General features: G+C 37.4%; 3 protein-coding genes and 1 long non-coding RNA gene across 6 annotated transcripts in view; 2 read left to right on the forward strand and 2 right to left on the reverse strand.

The window, feature by feature from the left end:
* Positions 1–629: 629 nt before the first annotated feature.
* LOC129738942 (cytochrome c oxidase subunit 7A, mitochondrial) lies at positions 630–1,690 on the forward strand. The gene is made up of 3 exons (XM_055730272.1): positions 630–790; positions 951–1,067; positions 1,136–1,690. Exons 1-3 carry the CDS (start codon positions 779–781, stop codon positions 1,280–1,282), a joined length of 276 nt encoding a protein of 91 aa, XP_055586247.1. The 5' UTR covers positions 630–778; the 3' UTR covers positions 1,283–1,690.
* Positions 1,691–2,761: 1,071 nt separating this feature from the next.
* On the reverse strand, positions 2,762–3,392 carry LOC129739705 (uncharacterized). Its single transcript, XR_008735944.1, has 2 exons — positions 3,048–3,392; positions 2,762–2,969 (listed from the first exon to the last, which is right to left on the reverse strand). It is a non-coding gene; the product is annotated as an uncharacterized LOC129739705 (long non-coding RNA).
* Positions 3,393–4,513: 1,121 nt separating this feature from the next.
* Positions 4,514–25,160, reverse strand: part of LOC129738043 (uncharacterized protein K02A2.6-like) — an 89,830-nt gene continuing 69,183 nt past the window's right edge. Inside the window, exons 1-2 of one of the 2 annotated variants that reach the window (XM_055729218.1) lie at positions 10,249–10,370; positions 4,514–8,571 (exon numbers count right to left, since the gene is read on the reverse strand). In XM_055729218.1, the coding sequence (XP_055585193.1) occupies positions 4,516–8,571 (4,056 nt within the window). In that variant the 5' untranslated portion in view covers positions 10,249–10,370 and the 3' untranslated portion in view covers positions 4,514–4,515. Of the gene's footprint in view, positions 8,572–10,248; positions 10,371–25,160 lie in introns of those variants that run through there. The other variant, XM_055729219.1, reaches the window with a different exon arrangement.
* Positions 18,696–25,160, forward strand: part of LOC129738044 (chloride intracellular channel exc-4) — a 77,941-nt gene continuing 71,476 nt past the window's right edge. For both annotated transcript variants that reach the window (XM_055729220.1, XM_055729221.1), the window contains exon 1: positions 18,696–19,449. In XM_055729220.1, coding sequence (XP_055585195.1) covers positions 19,381–19,449 — 69 coding nt within the window. In that variant the 5' untranslated portion in view covers positions 18,696–19,380. The remainder of the gene's footprint in view (positions 19,450–25,160) is intronic.

Genomic DNA, 25,160 nt, shown 5'->3' on the forward strand with positions numbered 1-25,160 from the left:
AATTGAGGTAAAATCTCGCCAATGTCCAAAATTATTTCCAATTCTCAATTTAAAAATAAAAAATTTCTACTTCTAATTAAATTTTCAAAGGATTATTCCTTTACACCGTTAATTAGAGTGAATATTCCAATAATTTGAATTTTCACGCTAATTAACGGTGTAAAAGTTTTACACCGCAAATTAGCGTGGAAATTCCTATTATTGTAATATTCACGATTAATAATCGGTGTAAAGGAATAATTCCCTTGAAAATTTAACTACAAAAATATAATTTGCCTTTTATTTTAGAAGAATGGGAGGAAGTCATTTGAAAAATGAAATTAAAACTATTGATATCGCTTATTTACGGCGTGTTCGTAAATTGATTTTTTCTATCGAAGTGATTTTTTCTATCGATGCTGGCGTTCGTAAATTAAACAAACTGTATGCAAAAGCATTGGAAGGTGATTTGACATCTACCAAAAAATTCGATGCATCACCAGAAAAAATCAATTTACGAACGCGCCGTTAATAAGCTTCAGGCCTCAAATGACGACATAACAGTCAGTCGAGCTCAATGGTGAAACCCGTTTATAAAAATTTAGTTCGACTTCTCAAAAATGACGTTTTGTGTCTGGAAAACGTCAAAAAATTAATTTTTCCATCTGCGCCTGTGTGTGTTGCGTGCGTACGTGCGACCAGCCAAAAACATTTCCATCTGCACGGGATAGCAGCAGCAAAATTTTTGCAATCCATCAAAATTTGCAGTATTCCGTACGTTTGCGGTAGTAAATTCATCATGAGTGCTAAGGTAAGCTTTTCTGTTGTCTCTGGAGTTGTCCTTAAATATTAAATTCGATAAATTGGGCATTAATTTGGGTCCCTTAAAGTTATCTTTTCTCTAACCTTAAATTACGTAATTTTTGTTACGGGCTTCTTTTATTTACGCCATTTTTCGTTCTATTCTGTAGAACGTTGCCAGCCTGGTTCTCCAGAGCAGCCGCCAGTTCTCTCGCAGCTCCAGCGCCCAGTCCGCGAACGTTGCCGATGGCTACAAGACCCTGAAGAACGTCCAGGCTAAGTACCAGGTGCGTGCTTCTATCCGGATAAAAAGTAAAATCCTAAAATAAACATTATTTTTCCTTTTTGTCTGCAGAAGCCGGACGGCAAACCGGTGTTCCTGAAGGGTGGCGCCACCGACCAGATCCTGTTCATCACCACCTCGGTGTTGAGCGTGGTTGGATGCGTCGGAATCGGCAAGCTTATCTACGAGCTGAGCTACCCTCCCAAGAACGAGGAATAGACAGTTAGACAGGAAAAACGAGATTGGGGCTGTTATGATGAAATCGTAGTCGAAAACTTTTCAAAACTCGCATTTATTTCGTTAGGCGGTTTATTTTTTATCTTAATTTTTTTACTCCGCAACATCCAGGACCTTGTGAGATTGGCTTGTAGAAAACATGAACCATAATCGGTTAAAACGGGGAAATCGGAATTGGTACTTCTCACCACTTCTTGGTGAAAAGATTCAACCCGATTGAAACGAAGAATTCCATTGACAGAAGATGCAATTAACGGGAACACGAAAAATGTGTATTTAATCGGATAATATCTCCGCATTTACCAAAAAAAGAACGAAAGTTTTATGTTTTCTGTATCCCTTCAATGTATTTCCTTAGCTTATACGAATAAATGTTTGTTTTGAGTGAAATTGTAGTTTTATTCTTTTCAAAGTTGCAGATGTGTGTAATTTTCAATACAACATTTCTCGTTCTTAAAAAAAACTTTGAATCTAAATGTCTTATTTCAATTCCTTAATAGAGTTGTTTTTGACATTTCTTACGCACACTTGCTGAGCGTGTTCAGATGAGACGGGACAATTAACCTCAAAAACTTTCGGTACAAAAAACGGGCAGCCGGACGACACAAATGGTCGTTTTTGAGGTTAATTGTCCCAAAACTGGAAAGTGCTGGTGGAACAACCAGCATAATATCACGAACACTATCAGCGGCAAATAGGACTATAATGAATTTCAGTAGAAAAAAAAGACTGGGTATAATCAAGGGGCTGAAGAAAACAAAAATAACCGTACCAAGTTTTCAGTCAAGAAACCCGCAGGAAGAAGATAAATGAAACGAGTGAAACACGTATAGGGGCAACATGGCGTCCTCATTACAAAAATTTCAACCAGAAGCAATTTTTCAATAATCCTAAAAATGATATCTGCGGCTCGAGAATGTCAATCAAAGGGATCTTTGTTCACATTAAAAAATTATGGTTGGGCACAAAATGCAGAATTTTCAGCTTAATCCTTGTTAAAATTGATTCTAAATCTGCAGTATGACAACAACAGATGCGTTTGGCAACCAAAATGTTACCCTATTCCGAGCCTGTTATGGGGTGAAGTGTTTTATTTCGGGAACCACACTGACGTTCTGGTACCAAAAATTTGGTACGGTGCGTTTGTATGCGATTTGACAGCTGGTTCAGTCCTCTGGGTATAATGTGATATGAAAAAAAACCTACAACCTACAAATTTTCGAGGCCGGAAATTAGCAAAATTTTGCTCAAATTTGACCAGCTAGAAACTTAGCAATCAATTTAGCAATATTTTTTAACTAAAATTTTAGCAAACGAGTACAAAAGTTAGCCGCCGCAGTTTTTACTCAAATTTCTAGCAAAAACCGGAGAAAAAGATTGCCCGGATCCGTAATTTCATGTTTCTTTATTTTTTCTCTGGAGAATCAGGGGAATGTTTGAATATTGAATAAAATACACAAATTTCATTCACTTATAATTTATTTTTCACATTTTTTATATTTTTTTCACATTTTTCCTATTCTGGGAACGCACCTACTGGCGAGCGAAATGCCATGCCACCTTCGTCAAAGAAAGCACCGGGGTGTTTGCCGGATGCAGCTTGTTGAATTTCCAGTTGTGGTCCTTCTTCATTACCGGCCTGTGGCGCGCTTCATGTTGCGGTTTTATCCTGGTAGAAAAAAAAACAAACACACAAATTAGAAATTGAGAAATTATAGAATCTGAACACTTTAAGATCAGACCTTACCCTGTAAGCATCCGGTGTCGATTCAGCTACCATTTCGTTGTGGAGTTTGCCACCACAAGAACCATCAGCAACGAACATCCGGAACCGCACTTAATCGCGACAGCTTTTTATTTTTCTCCCTACTGGCGCGGCGGCTGGTGTCTGTGAACAAAGCGGCTGAAAAACCTTCGTTTTACTAAAATCAAGTAAAATGACTTTTTTTATTACTAAAATCAAGTAAATTTAGCTTTTTGCTAACTCAACAGTAAAAAAATATTTTTGCTAACGGGAAGTAACAGCGAAATTTTGCTAAGTGGAGCCCCGAAAGTTTTGTGTGTATATTTCAACGTTTAAAGTAAAACCCTACACCCCACTTTTTCTTTGAAAGAAATGTATTTGATCCTTAGGGCATCCGCAGCAATCGCGAGCAAAGTGAAAATGCTCACGAGTTTAATCACTTCCATACCGCACCGGGGGTTAGTATGAAGGTGAGCAAAATAGGGCCGTTGCCGTCGGGACCGACAAAATCACCAAATTTGCTCACTAGAAAGGGGCGAGATCAAACATGCACTGAAAAAATTCTACCGTTTTAAGCAGAATTAAACAAACGAACGGAAAGCGGAAACTTTTTTTTATTGCGCAAAAACTAATTCCATGAAATATTTCCGAAAAGCCCTTCAAGTCCGACGATTGCTTTCTGAAAGTTTTGATTGTGCATTCCGTGTAGTAAACATTTTACTGACTTTCACAACCTTAAGTGAAGCTTCAAGGATTTTTCTCGGAGTAAGAATAATCGAGACCAGTGCGCTGTGCAGGATTTTTGTATCCAACCGTATGGGTGGCATTCCATTACTGTCCCTACCAATTCGGCTTTCGAAACGAGGTCTCTCAATAAGTTTGCAACTAATGGGACCCAGTTTTTCGGAACAGCAACTATTTCAGTCAGCACGTTGGTTGGAAAAAGAAGTTAAAGATTTAAGCAGAATTAAACAAACGACGTCGCAGCGTGTGTATGTTTGTTGATATTCATTTTAAGAAAAAATGTGTATGAGATTAAAATTGTGGATGGATTTTTTTTTAATAACCAGTTAAATTCGCAATTTCGTTACATTTTTTCGGGTTTATCCAGGAATTGAACGAGAAAGTGCAATTGCTGGTTCTGATGGTGAGTTATTTATTTTGTATTTTATATTGTTCAGGACTCTCTCACTCAATTTCAGATAAACAAACTCGAAGCATCGTATTTTATGACCAAAAATGATCATGTAACATAAGAAGAGCCGTTTGGTGGACGACTCCGAAAATTTACTCGGTCCGTATTAATTTAAGATTAAGATTTTCTTCAAAAGTTTTCTCAGTGCAATGCTAAATTTAAAAATAATTATGCTACCGCCCGGTGCGCGAAAGAGTGTGTATCCCAAAACCGGTCCGCTGAAATGAGCAAAACCGGGCCGCGTATACTCACTTATTGGTGCGTTTGCTCTTACCGTTAATATGTGATGAAATCTTTAAGTCGAGTTGGTTCTGACCTAACCCTAACTGATCTCTGGGTTGGCTTACTAGCATCAGTTTGGTTTTCGTTTTGCGTTTGGTCCAAAACTATTGGGGATTCTTCAATGGGTACTTCGTCCGGAACAGGGATAGACTCTAAAGTCTCACCATCCGTTGATTCGTGAGGAATGACTTTTAGGTGTGCTGCACTTCTTCTAAATTCTTTCCCGGATGATGATGAACGAATCATGACATCGGTCCCTTTCTTTTTCATAACCACAAATTCTTCCGGAGCGAAGTCAGAACTAAGCTTGTTTTCTTTTCTCATCCGTTTGGCTAGTACTCGATCTCCCACCTCAATTTCGCTGTACTGCGCTCTCCGACGATGATCCGCGTACAATCTTCCTTTTTCCTTCTCAATCATGTCATGATCTCTCGCTTCTTCATCATTTCCGACTAAAGAGGGTACACCCGGCAGCTTTGAGCGCAATCGTCGTCCCAACATCAACTCAGCAGGCGATCGTCCTGTCGTAGGATGGATCGCTGAATGATATGTAAGAAGGTATTGATACAATTCCTTTCGCCAATCTTTCCCGAGCTCTTGCGAAATTCTTAGGCGTTTCAAGATTGAACGGTTCTGGCGCTCCACTTCGCCGTTCATTTGCGGCCAGTATGGTATTGTACTTTCTAGATGGATACCCTGTTCGTCACAGAAAGAACGAAATTCTTCTGACGAAAATTGAGGCCCATTGTCTGCTCGCAGAAAACTTGGAATGCCGTAACGAGAGAATAATATTAATAACTGTTTGATGACACTTTTCGTTGTAATCTCCTGCATCTCGATTACCTCCAGATATCGACTGTAGTAGTCAATACACACTAAAAGATTTTCCCCCTCGGGGAGTGGTCCCAGAAAATCGATCGCGATGTGTTCCCAGGGACGCGATGGTAGCTCTTTTCTAGTCATAGGTTCTGGGGGGTTAGGAGCGGACACAAGCACACATCCACGACAGGCCTTTACAAAAGTTTCTACATGTTGGTCCATCTTAGGCCACCATACATTCGCTCGCAGATGTGCTTTCATCATCCTGATGCCTGGGTGCCCCTCATGGGCAAGCTGCAAAATACGCTGCTGCAACTTATTAGGTACTACTATACGATCACCTCTGAGCAGAACATTATCGACAAAACACAACTCAGTCAATATAACTTTGAAACATAATGGTAAATTATCGAAATTATCTGTAGTTAAGGCTTCTTTAACAAGGGTTATTGTCGGGTCAACACGACTGGCGGAAACTACTTCTGCCCAAGTCAGTGCAAAAGTATTCGTTCCGGATGAGATTATCTCCTTGATTATTAGTTCCTCAGATTCATCGAATGCTTGTGGGGTGAACGTGGTCCACCGTGATAAGACATCGGCAATGTTACAGTGACCAGGTATGTAAATTATTTTATACTGGAAGCTTTGTAACCGTAGTACCCAACGTTCAATGCGAGCACATGGTTTGGAGGTAGGGGCAAATAAAAAAGTCAGAGCTTTGCAATCTGTCAATAGATTAAATTGTCTACCTATCAGGTAGTTTTGGAATTTTTCAACGCTCCAAACTAACGACAGGGCTTCCTTCTCGGTCTGGCAGTATCTCCTCTCTGTCTCCGTGAGCGATTTTGAAGCGTAGCAGATAACTCTAGCCTCCTGCTTTCCATTTGTTTGGACAAGAACCGCCCCTAAAGCGACTGGACTAGCGTCCGCGAACACTGAGGTATCATCTTTCGAGTTGAAGAATCCAAGGCAGCTTGCCCGCGAAAGCGAAGATTTTATATCAATAAATGCTTTTTCTTCAGCTGCTCCCCACTGAAACTTAATTCCTTTCTGAATCAACCTCCTGAGCGGTTCATCAAGTTCTGCTAAGTTTGGAATGAATTTCCCCATGTAATTTGCCAAGCCTAAGAAGCTCCTGACCTCGCTCTCATTGACTGGACGGCGGAAAGTCGCTAGTGCATCGCGTTTGACATCAGATGGTGTTATACCTTGTAGAGCTATTTTATAACCGAGGAACTCAAATTCAGAAACGCGAAATTTACATTTCGCCCAGTTGAGGACAACTCCCCTTTCCTTGAACCTCTGAAGAACCTTCTCCAATCTGGCATCATGTTCTTCCATAGTACTGCCCTCAATACCAACATCATCGAGATACCAGTATGTACCCTCGCAGTCTGCTAGAATCTCGTCCATTGTCCGCTGGTAAATTTCCGGTGCGGAAACAAGCCCAAAAGGCAAACGTTTGAATCTGTACAATCCACGGTGGGTGATGAATGTCATAATATCTCTAGATTCTTCATCCAGCTCCAATAGGAAGAATGCATCCATCACATCTAAGACGCTCCAAATTCTACCTTTTCCGATTTTAGCAATTACTTCCTCAATTACCGGCATTGGGTGACGGTCTCGAACGACTGCCTGATTCACACGTCTCAGATCGACACACAATCTAATTGTACCGTTAGCTTTCGTAGCTACCACTAGCGGGGAAACCCAAGTCGCAGGGCCACGTTTAACCTCGATGATATCACGCCTCAGAAGCTCCTCCAATTTCTCGTTAATGGCGGTCTCAAGAGGGATCGGTACCCGCCGCAGAGGTTGGAACACCGGTTTTACATTGGGATCCATCTGTATACGAACTTTCACGCCAGAAATTTTGGGGAACGGAGCAAGTTTAATTTTTTCAGTTTCCGTGATTGCTTTAACTTCAAGACCGATCTTAAGGATGCCCAAAGTCTTCGATGTAGCGTCTCCCAGTAAGTTTCGTTGACCACCGTCAACGACGAAGAAAATCGCATCAGTTGATTTATTTCCTATTTCAACCACTGCTTCGAACGTGCCCAAAATATGGAGCGGATCCGTACTACCATAGGCTTTCAAAATTTTGTCACTTCCCTTCTTGCAGTTAGACACGACGACCTGGTGGGATTTCATTTGTTCCCACGTTTCTGTTGTTATCAAGTTCACTTCAGAACCCGAGTCGATGAAAACTTCCACCATTGTGCCACCAATTTTACAATTGAACACGTTGGCCTGACTCCCTGTGTAGAAAGTGTAGTAGACTTTGTTGCTATTTTCGGATTCTACTTGCGCTCCATCATTTGGCACACTCACATCCTCGATGGCTTGGACTTTTTTCGGCGGTGATTTACCCTTCGTGTACAACGAACGTTTACGGCAGACGTTTTCAAAATGTCCCATTTTCTGACATTTACGACATTGTTGTCCTTTCGCAAGACATTCTGAGGCTGTTGAAATGTGACTGTATCGACCACATGCGTAGCAAATAACTCCAGATTTATTCTCAACCGTTTTGTTTTGGCGCGGAACAAAACGTTTCGCAAATCTTTCTTGACGCCGATCAGATGTTGATTTTTCGGATTTGATTTTGCAGATTTCAGATTGTCCAGCTACTTCGGTCTTAGAGCCAACCTTCATCTCTTTCTCCTGGATGTTAACGCTCTCCAGTGACTCACCCAACGCCTCGATATCAGCTAGGGATCGATCTTTCTCTAAAATCTTACGTTTTAATTCCTGTGAATTGCAGCCTTCTACAATCACATCAATAATCATAAGCTCTTCAACAATGCTTCGAGCTTCGTCAGTAAATTTCTCCAAACCACAGTCATTTAGCTGCTGTCGCAAACGTAAGACAAAATGAGAAAAACGTTCTTCGGCGCCCTGTTTCATATTACGTAGAATGTGCCGCTCAAGAACGTCTTGACTACGAGGCTTAAAATAAGTATCCAATCTTTCGATAGCTAGATCGTAGTATCTTTTCTCAAGCAAGACAACAGGAAAATCCTCCGTACCTTCCAAACTTCTAAAAACTTTCTGGAGTTGCGGTCCTCCAAGATGAAGCATTTTAGACCGCTTGATCTTCTGGTCATTAATCTCATAAGAATCAAAATAATACTCTAACGAGCCTTTCCATTCTCGCCAAGCTTTCGCTAACTTCTTACTTTCAATCTGTTCGCAACGGAACATAGGCAACGGCCGGTTCTCTTCCATCTGCAATGAAAGAAACCGAAAAAAACTTTGTACCTTTTGATAACTCATCAGTATCAATTATGCTACACATAACGTCCGGCTATATTTTCCTGAAGTTCAACACAGGCACTAACAGGCAAAAGAAAAACTCAAATATTGCACCCAGCAACAGATCCTTTAAACAATGCAAAGATGATGGCCCATTGTACGATTTTTATTTTATTTATTTTATTTTATTTTTTTTATTTATTTATTTATTTATTTTTTTTTTTTTTTTGAAAAAATAAACTTATGGTAACCCTATCTCCCCACTGAGCATTCAAAAAATATGTTTTGCATTAATCCCAGAGCATCCAGCTATCAATATTACACATAAGGCATGACGCCCATCTATTTTTTTTTCTCTACACTAGGCCCCCGGCTCAAGTTTCAGTAAGCATTTAGCACCCAGCTATGTTTCACTTCAGTTGCACTAAACCCCCAGCTATGTTGTCCTTACACTTGGCTCCCGGCTCAAGTATCAGTCACTTTAGCAACCAGCTATTTTTGTTTTCTCACTAGGCTCCCGGCTCAAGTGTCTGTAGCATAGCACCCAGCTATTTTCTCACACTAGGCTCCCGGCTCAAGTGTCAGTGAGCATAGCACCCAGCTATGTTCCACTCCAATCACACATAGCCTCCAGCTATGTTGTCCTTACACTTGGCTCCCGGCTCAAGTATCAGTAACTATAGCGCCCAGCTATTTTTTTTTCACACTAGGCTCCCGGCTCAAGTGTCTGCAGCATAGCACCCAGCTATTTTCTCACACTAGGCTCCCGGCTCAAGTGTCAGTGAGCATAGCACCCAGCTATGTTCCACTTCGATCACACATAGCCCCCAGCTATGTTGTCCTTACACTTGGCTCCCGGCTCAAGTATCTGTCACTATAGCGCCCAGCTATTTTTTTTCACACTAGGCTCCCGGCTCAAGTGTCTGCAGCATAGCACCCAGCTATTTTCCATTCCAATCACACATAACGTGGTATGAATAAAAAAATAGCAATTGCTTCGATTGCTTTTACTTAGCTCGAATTTTAGAATGGCAAATGTTGAAAGCATTTGCTCAACTAGATTTGAAAAAGCAGAGTAGAATGTTTACTTTCAACCTGCTCCGGATTAAAAATATGTATGCCATTCGAAGTAATTGACTTACAAAACTGCTCGACAATAGCAAAAGCAATTACTGGAGCTTTATTCATATCAGCCATAGCCACGAGCTATGTTTCATCTACACTTGGTTCCCGACTCAAGTTTGAGTGTGCATAACACCCGACAATTTTCACTTTAATCACTCAGAACATCCATCAATAATTCTTCAAAACTTCCGGTACTAGTCACTAACGCATTGCATCCAGCTTGTTCCTACCACACAAGGCTCCCGGCACTTATGGTAAAGCACCAGAAAACACAAAATTCGGATCTATTCAGTAAAAAAATTCTTTCAAACTATTCCATACATCTAGCAACACTTCTTTTCAATCGCACAAGTATTATAGTAGCCATCTTACTGCGTCACTTTGGGGCCCGGATTCCGCCCTCTTCGTCATCAATCAGTTTTTTCGAACGAAAAAAAAAATCGTTGATTGCGAAAAAAACTAACAATTCACTAGCAAGCAATATAATCACAACCCGACGTTGTTAAAAAATGCTTTTCCACTTACCTTTGCTTCTCCTTTAATTCCTCGTCGCCAACTATAAGATACTGTAATTTCCGCTTCCTCGTTATTGTACAAATCTCTGCCTTCACGTTTTACTGTCCGTCTTCACACCCTCGTACTCTAGAACTCTCTGTCTAGTCTTCCTCTGCCTGTCATGTATGTATGTATGGATCTGTTTGATTGGCAGAGAGTTTTATACTCTATATCACCACTACTTGTTTATATGTTGATTTTCGTTTTTTCGTAGGGATGCTCCTTTTTTCCATAATTTTCGATCAAACTTTCTGTTTTTCTAAATTTTCATGCGAGCTTTCTCTAGGAAACTGAGGATTTCCTTTAGTTTTGTAACTTCAAAATTTTGAATAATTTCGATCAGATTGGAATAACGATCCCAATCATAGTGATTCCTTATATGATTGAATTGAATGCATTTGAGAAGTGCATGTTCGGTGGTAAAATTCGTGTTGCATAGTTCGCACAATTTTGTGTCTCGAATTTTCATCACTCCTAAATAATAGGGTGAATAGTCATGGCCACTTAGTAAGCGATTCAAAGTGCGAATTTGAATGTTGCTTAGTTCGATATCCCAATACCAGGGTTTGGTAGAGAAATTTGATTGTAGTTCATAAAATTTGATTCCTTTACTTTCATTGTGCACCATGTTCCTGTACCATAAATTCGTGGATTCGAGTGATTCTGATTTGTATCTCATGTATGCATCATCAAGTCTCAGTTTGTTCTCGAGTAATATTGGTCCGTCTAATCCTTGTTTTGCTAGAACGTCTGCATGTTCATTTCCCTCTATTCCGACATGTGAGGGTATCCATTGGATTTTTACATTTTTTGTTGTAGCTAGTGAGCATATGTCGTGCGTGACTTGATCAAATTTTTTGTTTATAATGTCCCTTTTTAAAATTTTGCAGGCTGACTGGGAATCGGTGAAAATTACAACTCCAGTTCCTTCTTCGTTGTGTATTTGTTCTAAAGCTACTCTTATAGCTAAAAGTTCTGCAGTTGCAATGTTAACATTATTTACTAAGGAAATGCTTATCTTTGTATCGGAAGAAGCGTCATAAATTCCAATGCCACATTTGTTCGTACTTTTAGAAGCATCAGTGTACCATTGGTCACGGTGACTATAATGGTTGTTTATCATTTCTTGGGCCAGTTTTTTCATAACAATTGGAGATGTTTCATTCTTTTTCATTCTTGAGCCTATCATTTGATCTTCTATCTCGACTCTTATTTCTATTTCTGGTTTTGTTTCTGTGTATATCGTTTGAAATTCTTGTATGTTTTTAATGTAAATTCTTTCTAGAAAAGTGTACTTTGCTTCACTTTGAACGTTGTCCAAATCTAAAGAGTGTAGTTGTTGTGCAATTAGATCGTTATGATGGATATGCAAGGCAATACGTTTTTTTGCTAAATAAGTGCGTTTGAATGTCAGCGGTTCTTCTCCAGCTATTGCTGCTAATGTGTTAATTGGTGTAGTTTTAGTACATCCTGTAGCAATTCTCAGACATTGTCTATTCGTTACTTCTAACATGTCACAATATTTCTTAGCTGTTCCTCCATAGATTACTGCGCCGTAATTCAAATAATTCCCGTACAAAGCTCTATGGTACAGCATCATCACTCTTGGTGTGCCACCATATCTTATACCACTGATTATTTTTAGCATGTTTTGTCTGTCCAGCACATTTTGTTTCAGCATTTTAACATGTATACCGTATCTGAGTGCCTGATCAAGTGTTATACCTAAATATTTGTAGCTCCTCACTGTTTCTAGGGTTTCTCCTCCCATTCTTAAGTGGAGTTGTTTATCACTTTCTTTAAATAGCATTGCCTTTGTTTTTGAGCTATTAAGACGTAATCCTAACTCCGTAGCTTTTGCCATAAATCGGTTTATTTCAGATTGCATCTTGTTAATGGCCTTTTCTAAAGATTTTGCTTTGACAATTTTTAAAAAATCATCTGCAAACTGTAAAGTTGTTATATCTGGGTCGAGGTTTGTATTATGCAAAGAAGCTGTGTAAATATTGAATAAAACAGGTGACATAACATCGCCCTGTGGTACTCCAGTACAAATAGTTTGGCTGACAATTCCTTGATCGGTGTGAATGAGGGTTTTCCGGTTGTTTAAAAAGTTGTAGATCCATGTGCATGTATCTTCGTTGAAACCATTTTGTATCATGATATTGTATAATTTATCAATGTCGACTGTGTTAAAAGCATTTGAAAAATCAAAGAAGACACCAATTGTGGTATAGTTGGCTCTTCGTGCTGCTTTGATTAGGTTTGTTGCATACGTAATACAATGCTCAGTAGACATACCTTTGCGAAAACCAAAAGATAAATCTGGGATGACATTGTTCTTTTCACACGTTTGTTGGATGTCTACTAATACTGCTGCATTTAATATTTTTACAACGGTTGGTAAAAGCGCTATAAGTCGGCTGGAACTTATTTCATTCGGTGGTTTGTTGGGCTTTAATATAGGGATAATTTTTATTTCCTTTAGGTGATCGTCTAGAGTTGCTTTTTGCCACATTCCGTTTAGCAATTCTATTATTTTTGTAACTGATTGTAGATCTAAATTTTTTAATGCATTATAGTTTATATAGTCTGTACCTGGTGATGATGTTGGGGATTTGTTTCTTATGAAGTTTTTCCAATGTCGATAGGTTAATATGGATGTTCTTGTATTGTTTGCTGGCGAGAGAGGTTCTCTGTAATTTGATGGGCCAAAGTTGCTGGTGAGAAACTGTGAAGCCATATCCTTGCTGGTGTTTATAGAATTGTTTTTAGGGTTGGTAACAGGGAGGAATTTTAATCGTCTAACGAGTTTCCAATTTTCATGTGAATTTCTAGGATCAATGGAGCTGGAGAGTTCTATCATTTTGTTTTTAATGTGTTCAAGTTTGGATTTCAAGAAAATAGCAGAAGATCTTTTCCAAAAAACTAGGTTTTCACTACTACAGCATTGATTGTAACTACGTAGTGCGTTTTGTTTTTGTTCATAGAGCTGTGACAACTCCGAGCTCCAGTAATATTTTGGTGTATGTTTGCTTATTTTTTTGTGTTTTTTAGTTATATTTTGGGAAAGTTTAGACAGATCTTTCAAGTCTTCGAATTCCCAGTGCTCAACCTGTGCCATTTCCTCCGATATTTTTTGTTTATCGTAGTAGTATTTTTGTTTACGGTTTATCCTTAAATCCAGACAGATCTCAATAAATAGGTGTCCACTTCCTCCGAAATTTTTATCAACAACTTTCCATTGAACCACATTAAATAAATTAATAGAACACAATGTTAAATCTATAGCACTAGATCTTTGATTGGAAACTGGAGGAATGTAAGTTACAGCTCCATTGTTCAATAGTAATAAATTAGCTCCTATTATGGCATCATGTACAATTGTCCCTTTACCGTTTGACTCTTGGCATCCCCATATTACATTATGACTGTTAAAGTCACCTCCTACTACTACTTTACCGAATCTAGCTGTTTCGTTAAAGAGTGTTGTTATGGCTGTTTCTAAATTATCGTTTGATATTCTTGGGTTCACATAGACGACTACTAGAGCCAGATCTAATTTAGGTATGAATATTCCGAGTGTTTCAAAATCGTCTGTTGTTTGTAATTGAATGTTGTCAAATTTAAATTCCTCCTTCAAGAATATTGCTACTCCTCCATACCCGTCAGCACGGGGTGCCAGATGTCGATGGTAGCCTTGAATATTCCATCGTAAAGTAGAAATCTGTTCTGGTTTGACCCAGATTTCCGAAAGCAATGCTGCATCATAATTTTGGGTATACAGTTCGTGTGTCAGTTCGTTTTTGTTTCGATATAAACTTTGAATATTTGCCTGTAACACCTTGAAATCGCCGGTGAAAATTATTTATCTCCTGCAGATCCTAGCATTTTATTTAATTCACCCAAGATGCAAGCTGATATTTCTCCTCCTTTTGTGCCATGTGGTTTCATAATAGTTTCTAATTTCATGCTAATTGTTGAAATTATTTGTTTCAGTTCTTCTTGTGATTGTTTTTTAATTGTTTCCTCAATTTCCTTTTTAAACCTCTCTAGCTCTCCTGTTTTATACTTATTGAACATCCCTATGCCTCTTGTTTCCTCTTTTTCTTCTTCCATTTTACGTTTTTTGGCGAATTCATTTTGATTTAATCCCAAAATACTGGCCACTCCTGGTACACTATCTGTTTCTACATTAAGTTTGTTTGGTTCTTTATTTTCTTTTTTAGATCTATTTCTCTTGTCGTTTGAACTCCACTCACTGCGCTTTGGTTGGAGTTGTTGTGGAAAATTACGCCCGCTAGCTGCAACTCTGGAGTATGATTCTGCAATTGTTGGAAAATCCTCTGTAGTCCTCAAAACGTCAAACATATTTTCAGTTGGAACCTCGTAGTACTGCCTTGCCTCCTGATAAGTCATGCATTTCTTGGCCATTATTGCTTGTAAGTCGTTTTCTTTCTTCCATCTAGGACACACTCTGTCAGTCGTCTTATGATTAGAATTTGGACAGTACAAACATTTTAAAACGTTACAAGAATTTTCTGTCGAGTGTTCTACAGCACATGACATACATTTTTCAATCAACGCTTTACAATTTTTGGACAAGTGGTTATAACGAAGACATTTAAAACAGATTATCGGTTTTCTAATGTACGGTTGGACTTTGTGTATCACAGAATATATACTGATGTCATTTGGCAAAGTATTAGTACGGAAAACTACACCCATTTTATATGTGGGTTCCTTTTTCTTGTCTTTATAGCGATGCATTCGAAAAACGGAATCTATTTCTGCTTTGGCCTTGATAAAGTGTTTAACTTCTTCGTCTTTCATTTCAAGTGGTATACCAGAAATAACTCCTGTCACCGTGACGAATTGTTTTGGAATATAAGATTTGAATCCCTGTAGATTTAGATTCTGGCAATTTGCCAATCTGTTGGCATCTTTAATATTTCCTACGTACACTGTTACTTTATTTCTAGCTGTCTTCCTGATATCATCGATACATTTGTCAAAACCATTTTGGTGTAGCATTATTCCTATTTGTAATCTGTTAACAACTTTTCGTTTTTCTACATCTGTGTTCTCTACTATTACGCGATACGGACGGCAATCCCCATTTTGGTAATTGTAGTTTTTAAATATTTTTCTACTTGCTGCGTCGACGTGATCCTTTCCTCTGCTGGTTGTTTCCATGTCTTCTTCCATCCTTTCTTGTCCTGGATTTAGTATCGGTTGATTGAGGTTAAGTACTGATGCTGCTCCGTCTGGAGCAGCATCCTCGCCACTCATCTTAGTACGGTCACTTATTTATCACAGAAGGTATACTTGTGAATTTATCGCTAAAATTATCACAGTTCTTCTTAATAATAATGACAATACAACAGTTTAAAATAGCCAAAAATCCAAATTGAAAAAACGAGCATCCACACTCTTTCAATGTAAACATTGGAATCCGTTCTGGATGTTGATTATTTATCCTGCCTGTCATCATTCTCCCTCCCAGGTAGCATCATTTCCCAAGATGCATAGAACTCTCAAGGTAGTATCATTTTAAGATGTGTATATATTTCAACGTTTAAAGTAAAACCCTACACTTGGGTATCATTTAATTGCACCTGTTGGAAGAGTTTCTCGACGAATAAATGTACCTGTTGGAAGAGCTTCTCAACGAACAAATGTAAATGAGGATCATCGAATGACCAGAGTCCATTGAAATAAAAAAATAGATTCCGCTTTGTTCAAATGTGTGCTTCAGAAAAGGTATGGAAATAATTATAAAAATTTATGAAATCATTAAAAAATAATGTGTTTTAAGAAGAACTGAAAAGCAGAAAAATTAACGAACAAAAGTGTACTGATGCATTTTAATTAAATAAAAACTTTTACAATTGTTTCACTAATTAAAAGTAGTTTTGAAATTTTTGTTAGTCAATTTTAAATACAGAACAAAAAATGGTTATTTTGTAGAAGTTTTATTCATAACGACCTTTCAATAAGTTTTTCAAAAGAAACGAATCGCTAAAGCTCGTTACTCCTTGATCGATAAATACTTTTTGGGAGTACTTTAAATTCATAAAATTTAATTTAAATTCATTGTATTCAAAGATAAGAACTTTGGGGTTATTTTATTAAATCAATCGTTTTCAAAGCTGAATATGTTTTGAAGAAGAACAATATGTTTTTTGAGAAATTTGAATTTAAATTTGAGCATTGGTTCGACAAGTATTTATCGATCAAAACATTGGTTGAATGATCTGTCATTTACGGATCGAAACCAATTTCTACCTGTAATTGAACAAACCTCTTGCTAATTTTGATGATTTGACCGATTTGACATTTCACTGCGGAATATTTTTTCACTGTGGTGAGTTCCCGTTCACGTTCGAGTTCGAGTTCACAAGAACTGTAAACCGGGCTTAAGTAAAAGCTACCGAAGCAATTGCTAAACCTTATTCATACCACTAACGGCGCGTTGATTTTTTTGGGTGATGCATCAGTCGATTGATTTGGTTGGTAGATGTCAAATCACTTTCCATCTGCTTTTGCATACGTTTGTTTGGAATTTACGAACGCCAGCATCGATAAAAAAATCACTTCGATAGAAAAAATCAATTTACGAACACGCCGTAAATAAGTCCCAATTTCTTACTTTGAATCTCTTATTTGGAATGCTTTGAATTCAACAGATGAATTTGTATTTTGGCTTTGCAATTTGAAATCTAATGTTTTGCAAATATTTTAAATTTGAAATCTCTAAACATTTGAACTGAGAATTTATTTCCAATCTGAATGTTTCTTATATAAAATGGTTATACCACTGAGAGCCTGAATTGGTAAAAGATTCAGATTGTTGAATGTAAAGTATAAAATCGTATTTCATTTAACCATATTGGAATACCCCTGATAGATAGATTAAGAATTTCGTCCAAATTTAATTTTTGTTCCGACTTTGGAGTTGACTTTTTGTATAGTATTCCAAAGAAATACTGAAAAAATTGAATAATTTGGGCGTGGTCCTTATTTCTTATGGGATAAAATCCAGCTAGTTTTTTCATCCCTGATGGTCTTAATATTATTCGTAAATGCATGGAAAATATTTTTATTCTTATACATTTTATAACTTAAGGATTATCACTGAATCAAATCCCGTTTAATCCAAATCTGAAAGCTTCAACATTTTACTCTTGAACGTCACCCAGGAAAAACCGTTATTCTAAATTCGGAAACACATGGATCTGTATAAACATGGTGGCGCATTTTGAGAGAGGATGTTTTTAGAAGAAAGAAATGGGGAATGATGAGCATTTGTTAGAATAAAATAACTATGAATCAAAGTTTTTTGGAACCATTGTACAATGTAACGAAACCAAATTTTGGTCACGAGTTCCTGAAAATGTGTTTTCAATGTAAACGTGCGGTTTTGTCTACAAGTTACAATAATATTTTGATAGGATCAAGAAACTGCAGTTATATTCATGAATATAAATTCCTATACAGATCCATGGTATAAAAATATACAGAAATGTATGTGTTATAAAAATATACAGAAATGGTGGCGCATTTTGAGAGAGGATGTTTTTAGAAGAAAGAAATGGGGAATGATGAGCATTTGTTAGAATAAAATAACTATGAATCAAAGTTTTTTGGAACCATTGTACAATGTAACGAAACCAAATTTTGGTCACGAGTTCCTGAAAATGTGTTTTCAATGTAAACGTGCGGTTTTGTCTACAAGTTACAATAATATTTTGATAGGATCAAGAAACTGCAGTTATATTCATGAATATAAATTCCTATACAGATCCATACAAGTTTTGGTACAAACCAAAGAGCAGTTAGATGAATAAATATAGGGGTAAAAAGAATAAATAGAATAGTATTTTAATGACCTTGGATCCAACATTCTGAAAATATTTTTAAAAATTCATACAAATTTGATCAAATTTAGGTTCCATAACTTTAACGTATGTTATCACTTTTCGACAGGGTCCCTTTCACTCAAAATGCTCAAAATATACGCAACACGCACACAGCACAGGAGCGCCATGGGTGTGCGCGAAATTGAAGTCTCTCTCGTTGGGCTCTCTTGAGCGAAAAATTGCTAACAGAAACTGGAACGTCCACTGATGACGTTAGATCGGTTGGAACTTCGAAATGTTTGAAACATTCAAAACTTTAAATAACAAAACTTTAGTCAATAAAAATGCATGAAATACAGCTCAAATACCCTTTTTGAAGGATTTTTGTCTAAAATGATTACAAATTGGCCCTTTTTTAGTTGAATTATTGTTAAAATTGTTCATCAGATTAGAGAACTTTACACTCTCTTCGTTTTTTTTTTGCTGTTTCCTTTCCAGTTGGATTGCTCGCTGTGAGCGAGCTGACTGGAAGTTCAGTCAGTCAGTTCTTTTCCAACTGTCATCGTGTCGAGAAGTCGAATTGGAATTTTTCCGTTGCATCAGTAGCTCCAAAGGTGATTGAGTGGTTGTGGTTCGCAAGAAGCAAAGAAAAAAGTTTCAAGTGCTCGGCTCGCCCGGTTGTCCCTTCCGTCCGTCCGTGTGTCGTCGGGCGTTTCCCTCCAGCTTCTCCGCGTCGCCAGCTCGTCTCTTTGTGTGTGACCTACCGTGGAAAATCCCGGCTTTAGTTTCCGTTTCCAGAAGCCGGCTTGTAGCCAAGATTTTCCCGTGAAGAGTTAAGTAAGGTTATTTTTTTTTATTCAAGGGATAACTTTCCTCTGCAAGGGCGCAAGTGAAACCGCGAGTGGGTTTCCGCGTTTCTGTGTTCCACTAACACACCACTAAAAGTGGCCAAAGCCCGTCCGAGAATAGTCACCATCATCGCCATTGGAGAAATAAAGCAGCAAAATATACTGCGACAAAGTTCCGCTTGTGTCTGTGCTGGATGATAATTTCGCAAAATTGAAACCGAATACCAATCCGCGGAGAGTGTCTCTGAAGTTTAGGGCGAAATAAAAAGGGTCAATCAAGTTCGGGTGAAGAATACGCGGTTCTGGTTGGATAATCGTTGTGAGTGGATTTTGTCCGGGCAATCGGAATATTTCCAAGGAAAGTTAAAACCCGTATCCAAGCCGCCACCAGAATGTCGGACGAGAACCAGGAAAACGGAACCCGCAACGGAGACGTGCCAGAGATTGAGCTGATCATCAAGGTAAGCGAAAGGCCATATTATTACGGTACAATTTGATAGCTACCAGTTAAAAAAAAAACTGGTATTATTTCCGGACGTTTGAATGATCGCTCATTCTGCAGAATTCTTAAATTTAGAAATCAGATTTTTGAACCTACTTAAAAAAATACAAACAAATTGAACCAGTATTTTGATATAACAATTTATTCTCTTAAACCATGATTTTATAAAAATCAACAGGATATTACTGGTATACTAAAAATCAACTTCGAAAACGTTTTAAAATAAAAAAAAAAATTTTGAATCCTTTATCTTAATAGGTACCTACCAAACTGAAATCATTATTTTTTACTAGACTTGAATATTAGTTTGAAAACAAACAGGAAAACATTTGAAATTTTTAAGTCTTAAAATTCTGTACCATTTACCCTTAAAATTTTTGAGAAAAAAATCGGAGTTCATTTGCTCTGTTCCTGAAAAATTCTAACATTTTTTACTTTTCATGTCAAATTCAAAAAGCATATTTGCACATTTAAATGCACATTTTTTTTTCTCTTTTTGGAAGACCGTTTGTGATAGAAATATTGCTGTTTTTGCATCACAGCATGCGAAACTACAACACGTGTTGTAAAAAAATTGGAAGACCACAGATCTTCAAAATGTTTTTGTATGTCAAAATTTTCAAAATGTGCTAAAAGTGACAAAATTTCTACCACTTTTTCCCAACACCAGTGAACTTGCTCTAACTTGTTTGAACAAGTTCTGAAAATGATATTGAGGCTCCCACCGTGGCACAGCACCGAAGATCTTCACCAGATTGCGGGCATTGAATCGATCGAAGAGATGGCCAACAAAATCATCTCTAACTTCAGAGGCAAATCGATGCAGTCTTCCATCGCAGAGATTCGTTTCCTTTACAATTAAGTTAGATTTTAGAAAATAGTTGAGGCTTAAGATTATACTTTTTTTTCGTTCTACAGGATATTCGAATCGAATAACTTATTGCTATAGCAAATTTAAATGAAATAAACAATGTTTAGAATTTATTTTATCAAAGAGTTGAACTGATCATAGTTGAACTGAACACTAAAGTAACTGAAAAACTTGAACTTGTTGCCAGCTCGTTTTCTAATTACATTTATACATATAAAATTATGATGGGTTTCAAGTTGTTCAATACTGTTGATGCTTTAAATTTGGCTTAGGAAAAGCTCATTTGAAACTGAACGGCTCGGCGAAAATATTGCTCTGGTAGCTACGTCAATATTACAATATGCCTAAAAGCGACACTACTGAAATAAGTTCCAAATAATCTGTTCGAATAGGTACATCCCTCTTGCTTCAAAGATATTCCAGTTCCTCTCTTGGGAATTAAATGTTTGAAGAGAGCTGTCGGTATTCCTATTAGTGATTAAAAAATGGAAAAATCATGGCAAATCTGAACAATTTGTGAACAATCTGGTGGAAATTATCATCGTTTGCATTCAGGATTCACCAAAAGTTTGGTATCGTTGTAATAAACAATATTGTTTGATATATTCGTGCTGAATGCTGTCAAAGATGGGTATCTGAAAAAGTTACCTTTTTAACCCTCCAAAGCCGTTCGGGTCAATATGACCCGAAGCGCACATTTCAAACATCTTTATCATCATTCCAATATACTGATGAACTGGTAGTTTTGACAGACCAAGTATGTTCTATGAAAATAATGATCAAATTAACGCCAAAAAACTAAAATTTAAGTTTTTAAAATCGGTTCATTGAGAAATGAAATACAGCTAAGCAAAGCAAAAACTGGATGTCGTTGTTTTTAAGTAAGAATTTTTTCTACCGGAAGATCTGTCATAGCGGTAAAAACTTTCATTGGACCCCAACATATTTATACATTGTCGGATAGATGGATTCTTGACAATTTCAAACATCAATGAAATAATTAATTACAGAAAAGCTGTCAGAAGTTATGAGTATTTTAAAAATAAAATTGATTTTTCGGACTTTTTACTTTCTGAACCAGTTTCTGAAATCCTGGTAATACATATCGACTTTATTTTGAAATGTTGAGTAATTAGAATAAATTACCTACACAATGAATATAATATCATCAAAATCGGTTAACATTTACAGCCAGGAGAACGAAATCAAATTACAACGCATATTTCCCCGAAACGGATATTTAGCGAACGGCTTTGGAAGGTTAAGAAGATATACCGATCCCTTCGAAAAACTTTTAGGCTTAATTCAATACAGGAAGTTGACTTTTAATAAAGTAATTTCAAAAGTTAGTTCTACATAAGATTTCAACTGCATTCTCCAAAACCTTCGGAAAGTACAATGGAATTTTTTCGAAAAAGCTACAACGGCTCACGGCAGATTATCATTGGAAATCATTAAAGCAAACCTTGAGCAGAATTGCCTTCCTATTTTGTTACTGAGTGAGCACGTTTACTCAATCAACTAACTACAATTCCACAATCCCATCAAACGTGTGACTTTGAGCTGGAAGATATAGGTGTGAAATCACCTGACAACGAAACTAAACTTAATTTAAAAGTGCTGATGACGCTAAACAAGCCACTGACTGCTTGTTGCACTGGATGAAATACCGATAGCTGGAATCAAAGGAGGAATGAAATCTATTAACTACCGCTCTTCAGTCTGCTAGCACCTTCTGTTCGCCTCGATTTCACAAATCAATTGCCTTCGTTTTGGTGCTTTATGGGCTTAATGCCTTCTCGGTACCTTCTACTTACTGAAAGTGGTGATGCTTCAAGACACTTCAAACATCACCTTCCGGTTAAATTTGAAAGCGATTGCGTTTAGAAACGAACACATTCCGTGGCAAACTCTCGAGGACTCGAGCTACTTAAAATGGAAGGTTTTTGTCTCGTCATTTGTTTATTTTCAAAAGAAGAGTCCAGAAACGTCAACCTTCGTAATAAAAAGTACAAAGTTTAAAAAAATACGACTCTAGGGCAGCCCATGTGACTCCGAAATCTAACTTCATTTTCCATTTATAGAAGTACCAGGCACGACAGCAAAACTTCATCATTGGTATTCGTTAAGTAATCACATGGCTCCAGAGCCATGTTGGTAGTAAAAATAGCATCTACGCGACTTGTTTTAAGCTCTCCTCCAAACCGGCTAGCCGGTCTCCCGAGAAAGTACCCAGCAGCAGCAACTCTTTTACTAGACTAGAGACTAAGTGTGTATTATACCAGGAGCTCGGTCTTTTGTTGCAGTGCAGGGTATCTACCGCAATTTGCGTGTAATCCCACAGACACAGTCAGATGCGAAGGGGAATTTGGGAAAAAAAGTGGTCGGCACCACATTGCAATATCGGCGCGTTGCGCGAATGAAAGGGAACTTTTTTTTCGGCTCGACCGACCTTTTTAGATCTCTGATATTGCAGGCCGGCATCACGAGAATCGGCTTTGCTGCTGGACCTCTGGAATATAAAGTTTACTGTTTCTGTATTACGACTAGGATAGGCAAACAGAAAGAAGCGAAGAAAGGGGAAACAAGGCTTTGCAACTTAACTGCTCCCCCTTTTCAGTTTCCTCTTCTAGAGCTGGAGATCTCGGAATTGTTGGAGGCTTGGAAGAACCGGTTTTGTAGGGTTTTTTTTTCCTCTGTCTAGCTATATTTCGGGGATCACCATCGCCATTCGGTCAGTATGTAATGCAGAAATGAACGACGGCGGCGGCGGCTTAACTTGGCGCTAAAATAGTCGTGGTCATGTACTTTGGGGCCTGACCTCCACTCAAAATTTTAGGACTCGACAGACACCAAGAGATTGCTTCACTTTTGGGTGGTAGACGATCATTTGGTAGCAACAGTTGAAACTTAAGGATGGTGTCTTTTGATAAGAGCCAAAAAATAAATCCGTAAAACAATTTACAAAGTATGTACTAGTTTTGGAGTTAGTACCTACAAGAGAAAGTATAAAATCTCACCCTATGAAAAGTTTTTCTTCTGCAGCATTCAATATTGCCTAATAAACCAAAGGGTGCTTGCGGTTCTTTAACATTCAGAAGATTTGAAGAATGAATGTTGGTCGATAGAGTTCTATCAAAATCACTACAGTTACATTTCTGTAGAAAAGAGAAAAAGTACCAAAATTAACTTTTGAAATAATAAAAAACTTTTAAACTCTTTATCCGCTTTTTTAGAAAAACTTTTGTTTTCTTAATTTGGTAAAAATCTAAGACCCTCCTGCGCAAATTGGGCGATAATTTAATGAAATTATACTCAATTTGAAATGCTTGTTATGTGATAAAGCTTTCCAGCAAGCTATTTCGGTCGTGCTTGTGTGAAGACGTCAAACATGCACTGCATACTTTGTTTTTGTTGACATTCAGAATTTCAGTAAACCTCGGATCTAGAAAACTTTTTTTTTTATTATAATCACCAATGAATTTTGAAAATTGTATAAATAACTTAAAATGTATGATTCAAACATGTTATTTTGCTATAAGGTTGTGTTGCACATTTAAAATCGCATTTTAATTCATATGATTTCCATTTGATTTAAAGTAAATCGAAAAAGCGTTTAAACATTTCATTTTTCAAAATGGTTCGAAGGACCATTACGATTTTTCTTTCAGCCACAATCAACTCTATTTGTCAGGTCAAGTTTGGGATATCGTGGCTTTTAAATTGTTCAAAAATATATTCTTTGACATTTTACCGCATAGTTCTAAAAGTTTTGATTTTCACACCATACCATTCGGTAGAATGTAGGGTCCATCAATTTCCCAGCGAATGATCGTTGGAAAGTTGTTTTAAAAATTATGATTTTATTTGCATGTCTCCTCTAATTTGTCTAAAACAAAAATAAAAAATCGGAAAAAATACTATAAAAGCTCTAGTATATTCGTTGTGAACATATGACTGAAAAATATCCACGAGTTTTCGAGATGTTTTGATTTTAGTTAGTGTTAACACTTTAAATTCCAGCCAATAAATGTCGTTCCCAAAAATTCAAACAGCTTTAACCTGCCAACCACTGATCCGAATTTCACATTTTTGGCCTTGTTGAATTAACTGAAGTGTCTAGTTTTAGTTTGTAAAATTTAATTTTTCTCTAAAACCAAAGAATTTTGAGGTATACATTAATATGTAGAGGTAATTTTTTTTTTTTTCAAGTTATGGAGTCTTTGCAAGCCACACGTACGCCTTAGTCTGATATTTCGTACAAAACCTTCATCAAACGTTTTCAAATGTCGCCAACCTCGAGTGCTCAACGTCGTCCAACGTCCCTAGCTTGTTTGTTCCTCAGATACTGAAGTCTAGTCGGATAGAATTCGATGACGATGCAGGCAATTCGGATGAAGGGAAGAAACAAGGCAAAGATTCAAATGGCCTTTGATAATGTGTGGAAAGTATTTTTTTTATATAATATCTTTATTTGAAACGGCTCATACCTTTAGGCTTTAAGGAGCCAAACTCCGTTTTGTCTTTACAAAGTTTTTCTTAACTTAACAGTTTTTTCCATAATTTTAAAGAAAAAAGAGGATAGAAAGGGCAATATGAAAATAAAAAGAATTATAGACGAAGATCAATAGCTTTTAGGAAAAGGTATATTTCGAACATGTAGTCCAAGTCTATCACGGCCACGGGCAAATTCGTTCTGGCGACAAGATAGACCTCACACGACCATACAATATGCTCGATGTCATGGTAACCTTAACCGCAACCACATAAATTGCTGCCAGCAATGTCAAAACGATAGA

The sequence above is a fragment of the Uranotaenia lowii genome, chromosome 1 (assembly GCF_029784155.1).
Source record: "Uranotaenia lowii strain MFRU-FL chromosome 1, ASM2978415v1, whole genome shotgun sequence".
NCBI classification, from domain to species: Eukaryota; Metazoa; Arthropoda; class Insecta; order Diptera; family Culicidae; genus Uranotaenia; species Uranotaenia lowii.

Bases quoted from the DNA above. Each gene is read 5' to 3' on its own strand.
- LOC129738942 (XM_055730272.1), top strand. The intron at 1,068-1,135 runs GTGCGTGCTTCT...TTTTGTCTGCAG, and splicing joins ACGTCCAGGCTAAGTACCAG to AAGCCGGACGGCAAACCGGT.